General features: G+C 36.6%; 2 protein-coding genes across 2 annotated transcripts in view; one reads left to right on the plus strand and one right to left on the minus strand.

Moving 5' to 3' along the window:
• Positions 1 to 1,099: 1,099 nt before the first annotated feature.
• On the minus strand, positions 1,100 to 3,128 carry LOC119839354 (4,5-DOPA dioxygenase extradiol-like). The gene has a single exon (XM_038365613.1). It carries the CDS (start codon positions 2,850 to 2,852, stop codon positions 1,932 to 1,934), a length of 921 nt encoding a protein of 306 aa, XP_038221541.1. The 5' UTR covers positions 2,853 to 3,128; the 3' UTR covers positions 1,100 to 1,931.
• A 1,093-nt stretch (positions 3,129 to 4,221) lies between these two features.
• Positions 4,222 to 10,839, plus strand: part of LOC119839343 — an 11,613-nt gene continuing 4,995 nt past the window's right edge. Inside the window, exons 1-10 of the mRNA XM_038365600.1 lie at positions 4,222 to 4,951; positions 5,839 to 5,960; positions 6,991 to 7,106; positions 7,375 to 7,491; positions 7,774 to 7,893; positions 8,269 to 8,384; positions 8,750 to 8,944; positions 9,485 to 9,619; positions 10,077 to 10,214; positions 10,725 to 10,837. Coding sequence (XP_038221528.1) covers positions 4,520 to 4,951; positions 5,839 to 5,960; positions 6,991 to 7,106; positions 7,375 to 7,491; positions 7,774 to 7,893; positions 8,269 to 8,384; positions 8,750 to 8,944; positions 9,485 to 9,619; positions 10,077 to 10,214; positions 10,725 to 10,837 — 1,604 coding nt within the window. The 5' untranslated portion in view covers positions 4,222 to 4,519. The remainder of the gene's footprint in view (positions 4,952 to 5,838; positions 5,961 to 6,990; positions 7,107 to 7,374; positions 7,492 to 7,773; positions 7,894 to 8,268; positions 8,385 to 8,749; positions 8,945 to 9,484; positions 9,620 to 10,076; positions 10,215 to 10,724; positions 10,838 to 10,839) is intronic.

Consider the following 10,839-nt stretch of genomic DNA (forward strand, 5'->3'; position numbering starts at 1 on the left):
GAATACAATAAACAATTAATTTAGTATTTTGTGGAACCTCGAAGAAGTACCGTATAGACGTTTTTTACAACTATCTAACGTAAAAACCGCTTTTGCCCGTTTATATCGTCAACTTTTTTAATTAGAAAAAAAGTATATCGTTTAGAAACCGTTATTAATATTTATGATATTAATACACCTCATATAATGACAAATATGCGAATTTCTTTTTGAACCCCCATGTAATTTGTGTGGACACACCAGCTAATTAAAACAATCTGTATGTACTGTATGTATATACAGTAAAACAGTAAAAATCCTGTCTGTGCAGCATATAGGCTATAATTTATTTTGGAAAATAGAAAACCTGATGCATAACCGCATAAGACCACCTAAACTTTAAGATATAAAAGCTGTGCCATAAGTAAAATTGTACATGATGAGCATTTTCTGCAAATTCTGGAACACCTGATATGGAACTGCAAGAGATCAGCTACATTATAACAAATAGAAATTATGTCTTAGCAATAGTTGTAGTCTGGAACATTTCATGTTAACAAAGCTATCTGCGATATTTCGTTCTAGTCCTCCAGTTGTTTAGGTCAAACTTCACGCGAACCAAGCCACGGGCAGCCTCTAGTAATTTTTATATATTCAATGTGCACACAGTTTTTTACTATTTTTTTATATTATGTATATACATATATTTGTTTTTATGTCACAGTCGGCACCACCGTCCATGAACATTTGTAAAGGCGGAAGGTCGATTGCAGACCTTCCGCCTCTTCAACTGGATTGCAGACTTTAAATTGGGAAGGGATTATGAAAGAAAGGACTGGGAAGGGGAAGGAAAAGGATTTGTCCCTCCGGTCCCACTCTCCGAACGAAACACAGCAGTCTTTTGTTGGGGTGTGGTACTTCCCCGGTGCAACCTGGCCTAATTCATACCGAGGCGTGCTCGACTAATTTAGTATAGATAAACTATGTTTAACTCATAGAGTACTGTTATTGTAGTTGTATATGCACTTTATTGTAGTGATACCAACATAAGAAGTACAATGTAATCTAATCACTGCATCTAGAAAGCAGAACACAGGGAAAATACAATAAAACACTGAAATGCCAACATTTGTATATAAGCTAAATAAATAGTATAATCTAGTAACAATATCATGGTCCCTTATAATTTACAGTTTAATGCATATTCAGTGCCTTTTTATGACTGTTCTGGCTTCTGACATATTTCCCTATGTTATAATATTAATATAAATTATATGATACTAGCTTCCGCCCGTGGCTTTGCCTGTGTGGAACTAGGACATGTGAATGATCAAGTTAGCCAATGGGAGCATTTAATCGGGATAAAAAGTCAGCTCATTCACTCTCTGTATACCAAATTTCATCAAAATCCATTCAGTAGTTTCAGTAGTGTGATTAATAGATAAGTACAGATACTTAAAAACTAATAACTAACTACCTACTGATACAAGTATCATAAAGAGGTAATAATAAGTTATAAAATATAACAATATATATGGTGTTATGGTGAAATGGTGTTATTTACACCACTTTTATCGTTACTGAACTCTGCTTAGACAAACAAACTTTAAATAATTCACAAACTTAAAAAAAAAACAATTTCTAATAAGGAGCCTGGGCGAGCAGCTAGTATATCATATTTCTTTCTTTTACAAGTATCATATCTATTTCTATAGTTATTTCCTCTGATACCAAGATAACTGAATAATGCTAAATGTTTTTTACTAACTTGTATCAATCACTTCACAAACTAAAACTACAAAATAAAACTTCTCACAATTTCAAAATAGAACATTTTTAAAACTTCAGTTTGTTTTAGATATTTTATCAAATAAAAGGCACTAACACTTACTTAAGCATGTATCGTATTTACATTAATTAATAATTCACATATTGGCTTCCATAAGTAAATGTTACTCTCCCGTCCAGATAAAGCCACTTAACCTAAAAGTATTGCGTAGGTCCCAATTGAATATCCTTTCACCTGGACCTTTACCACCAGCGCCAGCTATAACTATTAATGGCATAAAGTGTTCAGCAGCTCTCGGAGGGTGAGAATCGCGCGCCTCCGGCTGTGCATCCCACATCAACAGCTGTTCTCTCCGTTTATCATTACTTGATGTACAAGCCTCATTTAAAAATGCATCAAATTTTTCGTTAACAACTTTTCCTTTATAGCGATCGGTCATAAAGGCACGCATATTGTGGTACGACATTCCAGATCCAACAATAGCAATACCTTCTTTGCGGAATTTGTACAAGGCTTCACCAATTTTGTAATGCTCGCTTGGATCTTGGCTGGTGAGAACTGATATTTGTACAATGGGTATGTCTGCTGCCGGATTCATCAGCATCATAGGAACGAAGACGCCGTGGTCCCAACCTCTCTGTGGGTCCAATTTTGCATCAATCCCAGATTCTAACAATGTTTTTTGTATTTGCTTTGCCAGTTCTGGATTACCTGGCGCGTCGTACTTGTACTTATAGGATTCTGGCGGGAAGCCGTAGTAATCGAAATATAAATCGTGGTGTTCACTCGACGATATTGTTACTTTTTTTTCCTCCCAGTGTGCTGTCACGAGAATAATCGCTTTCAATTCATTGAAATTCACATGTTTTTTTATTCCATCTCGTAGGAAGTTTGTGAGTCCTATGTGTTCCTTGTCCCCCAATAGAGGAAGGGGGCCACCACCGTGATTAACAAATAATGCAGGAGCGATTAGAACCATCTTCTTAACACTGGTAAAATGTCGAATTATATTCATAGATATCAATGACATAAACACGATAAACACCACTTGGACGAGAATGGAAAGTGTATTAAGAATAAGCATTACAAGCGAATTTATTACTTATTACTCCTCTCATAACATAGCAAAAAAAAAGGTGACGACAGTGTTGTCCTTGAAGATTCGTTTCGTGTAATTATCATGACGATTCATAATTTATCATTTCCAATTTTTGTCATGAGAAATTCGTTATGCATGGAAATATTTTATTTTATTATTCATATATATGTTGACTTGAATATTAAAAACAAAACTGAATTATGTTCATACATCAAAAATAAACTTATCGATGCTCGATTCTCGAAAGCAATTTTATGTCATATGACTGACAAATAAACAGATAATAACAAAATGTAGACAGACTGAATTAGGATAAAGTAAAGACACCATTTTAAATGAGAGGTCCGGTATCCGAATTTGAGCAATTTAATGACTTTGCGACGAGCAATGTAAGATTAATACATAATTTTGTATTGTTTGTCTTTCATTTTGAATAAGTTTGCGGTGAATGAATTTTGAGCTCAAAATATCAGCAAAGCAAACCTTTACCATACCAATAAATATAGCATACGATTTACGAAACAGTAATAAACAACAGGCGGTTGGTCAAATTTCCTTATGCCGGACACTCACATTCGCATTAATACGCAACCCATAAACAGATATAACAATGTACTATATCCGAAAAGAAAAGGTTGGTTGTAGTTTCTTTTTTGCTTTGCAAACTTTAATAATACGGGTAACTTAGCCGCAAGCCTTGCATCACCATACTTGGAGTCGACGTATTTATGGGGATGTTCAGCACTTGGAAGGTAAAGCTACATTACCTACAAAAAAATTGAGTGTCTAAAGACACTGTCCTAAAATACTGCCTTGAGTAATTTAGGATAACTCATTTTTTACTACTTTATAAAGCTCAGATATAGCAACACACGGAATACTCTCACCTCTGGGCCGAATATCAAATCCTTTCACTTGATTGTAGAGGCACTACCTCTGCGAATGTTCAAAGGCGGTGGCGATTGCTTACCAACAGGCTGTTACTTAACAACGATGCCCGCTATGACATAAAAAAACGTATAGTATACAGCGTAACATTGCGAATGTTTGCACACATTGTACTTAATTAACAAATATTATCCATGTAAACATAATCTACACTTAAAAAAGTTGAAGACGTGATAACGAACGACTAACGAAAACGTGAGGTCAAGTTAAAAAAAATATGTAATTATAATTTTCTCCATCTAACGTACTTTATATATTTGAAAGTAGTTCGTTATACTGTTGTGAAAGTAATTTTGTAGAATAGGTATTACAGGCAATTTTATTAAGTTACTCATAAACATGCCGGAATAGCTGCTACTACTACTTCTACTACTAGAATTTTACAAGATATAATGGCAACATTAATGAAATACAAACCGCGATTACAAATGGCGTCATTGTGAGTTGTCCTTTTCGCACAGAATTTTCTCGTTTTAACGTTATCAAAACAACAAATACTGTTTACCAAACTCCCAAAATGGTATGGTACGGCATATTATAGCATACAAATTTATATTTTGTGCGCTTTTAAACAAAACTGTCTAGACAATGGCTTCAACTGGGCGAGGCATATTTGTCCCAATAATTCTGGGCATGTGTGATATCTTTTATAAGTGTAATAATATTGTGTTCTAGAGTTAGTGCGTTAGATTTGATAATTTAAAATGGACAAGAAAAATAAGAAGAAAACTGTGATTAAACGAAAAAGTGATGATCCGGTGGAAAGTGAGAAAAAACCAAAGATAATGGTGAACCGCGCGAAAATTGAAGATGACAAGGAGAAGGTGGAAGTTGTGAATCAGGTTGTCGAGGTGCCTGTAGAACAGGGTCAGCAGATCGTCCATACGGGGCAATTGGTTGAAGGGAATTTTGAGCAACCGGTATTTGTAAACATGAAGGGGGAACCAATCCAATTGGGGCCTAATACAGTGATATTATACGAACAGAGCGGAAACCCCTCCAATTTTGCATTCGGGGGAATGTGGTCCATGGATTCTTCTGGACGGATTGTTATGGCAGACACTATTTACGACGTCAAGGGAGAGCCAGAAGAGGAAGGCAGCTCTTTTGTTCAGAGTGCGAACGATGTCAACAACGTAAGTGTTGTTAAATTTTTAGAATATCGGTCAAAGAAAGAGTGATATCTTCCAGGGATAATCTGCATAACAATTCTGACCTGACCTGACCTTTATTTTACTGAAATTTTTAACTCAAATCCCACATTTATTTGATTCATCCAAATAAGTTAAATAATCAATGATATAAAGAATATACTTTTCGTCTATAATTAAGTGCATGGCAAAACTTGCTATACATTATTATATACATAATTACATACCATATCACAGGTTGACACGGTATAAAATATGTATCACCACATTAGTTTTAAAATGTTATTAGAAATCATCACTTACAACAGGTTTTCCACTATTCAAAAAACTCTTGTTTCTAATACATTATTTATATATTTTCTTATTTTTAGTTTTATAGCATTAATCTATACTAATATTATAAAGATGAAGAGTTTGTTTGTTTGGTTAAACATGCTAATCTCAGGAACTACTGGTCCGATTTAAAAAATTCTTTCAGTATAGATAGCCCATTTGTTGAAGGCTATAAAATGGGCTATAATATGAACCACGGGTGAAGCCGGGGCAGACCGCTAGTATTCTTATAAATTGAAAAGTTGTTAAAGAATTGAATTTAATCATTGGGCAGGGTTTGAACCAGGATTTTTTGCCTGTATATTATATGAATTTAGTGCTATTCATTTAACTATAATTTCCTTTTAATTTATGGACAACTAAATGAGAGTTAATGTCCTGTGTTGGTATGATTTTGAACCCTGCGGATATTTTATAAATACAAAACTGTGGTTGTTGATAAAAACATTAGTACTTCTTGTTCTCAAAATAAAATAGCAGATATTTTTCGTCAGCATAGTACAGCCAACATATTAATTATGATCTGAACCCAATTTCAGCAACATGTAGAGGAGTCTAGCAACACATACCAACAGTTTGAGTTAAACAGCAATAGCCAAGTTGATGGTCCTCAGGAGTATGAGGTGGCGATCATTGAGAACCCAGAAGATACCAGCGGGAGGTAATGAATGCTGTGTTAATGGATATTGTATAATATATATAAAAATCAATTGGTGTTCATTAGTCTCGTTAAAACTAAACTAGAAAATGGCTAGTTGTCTTTTATAATCACATTTTGGTGCATTCTGATTAGTCCCGGGAAACTTTAAAAGGTAAGAACAATTCAGTCGCGGGCGAAGCCGCGGGTGGGAAGCTAGTAATACTATAAGTTTACTACTTTTTGTTAAAAAAGTAGGATGACATAGATTAAGAAAATATGTGGCTATTATAATATTTTTAAATATATAGTAAATTAATATATTATGTAAACTTTATTTTATTATTATTAAACTGTGTTTTCACAGTTTAATAATAATAAAATCAACTTAATCATCTCATTTAGCTTTACACAGATTATACAGAGAAGTTTTTCTTTAATCCTGGCGATCTTAATGAGCTTAATAAGATAAATTCATAAAATTGTTGTATTTTTATTGATCCTTGATAAGTCTGGAATTTTTGCATGAAATCTGTCCATTTAGTGGGTTAAAATGAAATATGAAGGAGATGGTTACATACAAACATATAGGTGATTGTATAAAGGCTTGAACAAAAAAGATAGCCCAGTGAAGCTTCAGCTTCAGAATCTTTCTTGTCTTCTATATAATTAGAATTTATTTAAAAATATAATTATAGTTATAATCCTTCTCTTAGATGTCAATCTATGCTGTAGATAATCCTGATATCTTACTAATATTATAAATGCGAAAATTTGTAAGGATGTGTGTGTGTTTGTTGCTCTTCCACACAAAAATTACTGAACTGATTGCAATAAAATTTGATACATAGATAGCTGGGCAACTGGAATAACACATAGGTAACTTTTATCCTGATATATCTACGGGATACATATTCGATATCTATATCCATAATTTTCCAATTATTTTATTGTCCTATCGCAACTTCAATTAGTTTTCTTAGTAGATTGAGTTTTCATAAACATCCATAAGCTCAATGTTCAAAAGATAGTATAAATGTTTGCTCATTTTCAGGTCAGATTCTCAAGTAATAATGACCGAAACTCAGCTAGTGGGCACCGGCGCGAATGCCGTGCGCTGGCTAAACCAGAAGTTCGACTTTGTTGTGAGGAAACTGCAATTGAACTATGGTGAGATTAAATACATGAATTTTAAACATGATAATAACAATTGACTCAATCAATATGAAGAAATGACCATTTGTTCCACGCTTGCATGGTATCAACCTAATAAAAATGTATTTATTTATTTACTCTTTCACAAAATTGTACAAAAAAAAAGGATACTTAAAAACAACATATACTAAAAGAAGGCAGAAGGTAACAAGTATAATGAAAGTATAGGCAGGAATATAAGACAAAAATATCTGTTTGATATAAATTTTATTGTTCATTTCAGATGCCGGTGTTAAGCTGCTCCACTCCCCGTCAGGGTGTATTCAGTGTGTATACTTTACAACGCCAAATATGCAGATGGCCTTCAATGCAGTACCACAATTCCTTTGTATTGAGACAGGTGAATTTATCATAGTTTATTGAATGCTCCCACCTGGATTAAAAGTAAATTAGAGCCTAAATTGTTCAAGTCTAATGTAGGTCTGTGTGGGTGCAAAATATGTCAAGTAAATTTCTAATTTATCTTAAAAAATTCATAGCTGTATAGATAAAAGCTAATTTCTCCTTTCTTAAGTACACATGTCATTTTTTTTTCACTAAATATATATCATTCTTTCATACCTTGTCCTAGAAACATTTGTTTTGAATTAAAGTTTAATAAAAATTGTTTAAATATTTTCAGGTATAGAGTTCAACACGTCAATCCCAATGGTGGGTGGGACCGGCAGTCCCAGCATAAAGCACAATGTCACACTGTTTTTAGCCGAAGATGGAAATGGGAAATCTGTTATTGTCAGTGGTGGTGAGTTTGTGGCATTTTGTTTGTAATGTAAACTTATTTTTTTTTTATTTAAGTCCTGCAATCTGTCACAAGACCTGCCACAGTAATCGAATTTCTTCTACTCTTTCGGTTTCATGTGCCTAAGGGCACATGTGCCATGTGTGGCAGGATCACGGGTGGCCGAGAGGCTAGGCGTTGCTACTGTTAGGCAAGATACGCAGGTTCGAATCCTGCCTCGTGATCAAATTTTTTCTATACTTTCAAAATTTCTCATTTATAAAGCATTTCAATGCTATAAAACTAAAAATTAAATTTAACTTCTAATTTATTTAAAGTTTCTATGTAAAACTATATACATTTCCAAAATAAATAAAAAAATTGTTCTTTTATTTGCAGGTATATCAACATTAATAGGCGACGATCTAACTTGGCTGTTGGACACATTCAAGTCGTGCAACCCCGCGTGGAGACAGGTGCGGTGCGTTGTGTGCGACCCCACCAAGAATCAGCAGGTTGGTGATACTTATCTTTTATCTATCTATCTGTATCAACTAAAATTAATTGTATATACCAATTTGGTAATTTTTTTAACGTTTTTGTCACGACACTATTAAGGTGGTTATGGATAGAAAAAAGCTTTGGTGAAGCCAGGGCGGATCGCTAGTATATTATAAATAAAATTATAAATGGATCGCTAGGGTTTAAAAACAATAAATTGTAACGACCTGAAGCCAATCAATATACAGTAATACCGAAACGAATTCGACTTTATTCATATGGATTGAATTCGGATTCTCAGTGAAGTTTCGACGAGGATTCGTTTTCTCCCGCCAATCGTGTGTTCAGTGAATATCGTTGCGCTCCCCGCGGTTCGCAGGCGGTGAGCGCGGCGTTCCCCGCGGCGCACACGTCGTGCTCCGTGTGGCAGGCGGCGCGCGCGCTCGGCCGGCTCGCGGCGGCCGGCGCGCGCCAGGACGGCGGCGCCGCGCTCGCGCCGCACGACGTCGCCGCGCGCGCCAAGACCTACGCGCTCGCGCTGCTGCGCGGCGACCACACGCCCGCGCAGCTGCAGGTGCGACCCCCCACCCCAACCCGCACCGCACACCCCACACCCCGCACCTCGCACCTCGCACCCCGCACCCCGCACCGCACACATTACCGCACACCCCACAACGCACACCCCACACCGCACATCGCGCACCCTGCACCGCACACCCTGCACCGCACACCCTACGATGGTGCGCCCCCCACAACCACGTATCACTATACACACACGTAAAATCATACTCGACGTGCGCGTGTGCAGCGGGATAAGGCAGTCTATTTGTACCGCTTCGTCACTTGTTTCTGTGTATATATTTTTTCGTGTGTAACATTGATATACTATAAAAAACAGACTCGTAATTCCATATTAAACGGTCATCAATAAATGTCAGCTTATAACACTCATTGAAAACGACATCTCTTTGTGATAATGTTTAAATTCTTTTGTATGGCTCATAAGAAAACACGCGTAGGCAGACTTATTTTTCGGACCAGTTTTGAGTGTGATCATGTGCCAAGTTATGCATTATTGGCGTGGAATAAAGTGTATTATTGTCTATGGTTGCAGGTGTTGAAGCGTGGCATAATCGGCACCGGAGCGGGCACGCTGCGGCTGTGGGAGCTGCTCACGCGGCCCGGCGAGGCCGTGGCCAAGTTCGACTCGTGGCTCGAGCAAGACAACTATACTAATATACTGCACAAGGTATGGCTGCGTGTCTATGGTATGTGGGTTATAGACACAGGGTTTGGGGTGTAGAGTCTATGGATTTTTGGAGATCACGCGGCCAAGTTCGACTATATACCAGCATATGTACAAATTTGGAGCCCAGCCACGTTATCGACGCTGTGAAACCAATATTAGTTTACTGGATCAGGTATTTTTGGGATATAATGTACAATAAAAAGAAGGATTTGGGGTCATACAAAAGCATGTGCCTCATCTTCAGCAAACTCAAGGTCTAGTCATAAAATTAAAGTCGCAGTCTAATATTATTATTATTATTTCATGTGTACAATCGCGCATAACTTTTCACATACCACCACGATTTTAATTATTAATTTTTATACAAGTAGACATTGGTCACAGGATAAAAAAAAATACATCTACTGTTAAGAAAAAAAGGGTGATTTCAGTTATTGCTATTTTATATCGGTTTCAGGGTCTGGAGCGTTTGGTCGGCAAGTTCAACAGCGTGATACGCAACTACATGCAGCCGGACGATTTCGTGTCCCTCTTCTTCAACGTCGCCAATCAGCTGGAGGAAGAGAGACGGACGTTCTCGCTCAACAGATTGCGGGTGAGCGGCGCGAAACAGTTAGAAAAGCTACGGATAAATATTAGTGAATAATGTATTTTTTTGGAATATGTCTTCTTTTCATACACTTCGACTAAGTGTAGCCTGTGGCTTAGACCGTTTCTCCGGAATTAATTGGCCTATGTTGCTGTCTTATCTTATTACACAGAATTGTCTTAATCCACGGCTCTGTTTTTTTTGTATAAAAATTCTTTTACCGATAAATTTTATGGATAACTAGCTGCGTTCCGCGGTTTCACCCGCGTAAGTCCGTATCCCGTAGGAATATCGGGATACGAAAAAGTTGCCTATATGGTATATCAGTTGTCTAACTGTCTACGTACCAAATTTCTTTGCAATCGGTTCAATAGCTTTTGCTTGAAAGAGCAACAAACACACACACATCCTTATAAACTTTCACATTTATAATATAAGTAGGATAGGATTAGTAGGATGAAAGATATAGATGTAAAATAATGTATTAGGGTATTCTATGAGTGTTTAACGTTACAGGAGACGGAGTCATTAAAGTTATCGCCCACGGACACGATAACGCAGTACGCGTACAATCTGATGAGCCATCAGACCAAGTTGGCGCAGAAGTGTCTCGACGATAGAGCCGGCAGGT

The sequence above is a fragment of the Zerene cesonia genome, unplaced genomic scaffold (genome assembly GCF_012273895.1).
Source record: "Zerene cesonia ecotype Mississippi unplaced genomic scaffold, Zerene_cesonia_1.1 Zces_u012, whole genome shotgun sequence".
Classification (NCBI taxonomy): domain Eukaryota; kingdom Metazoa; phylum Arthropoda; class Insecta; order Lepidoptera; family Pieridae; genus Zerene; species Zerene cesonia.

Bases quoted from the DNA above. Each gene is read 5' to 3' on its own strand.
- LOC119839354 (XM_038365613.1), bottom strand. From the start codon at position 2,852: ATGCTTATTCTTAATACACTTTCCATTCTCGTCCAAGTGGTGTTTATC.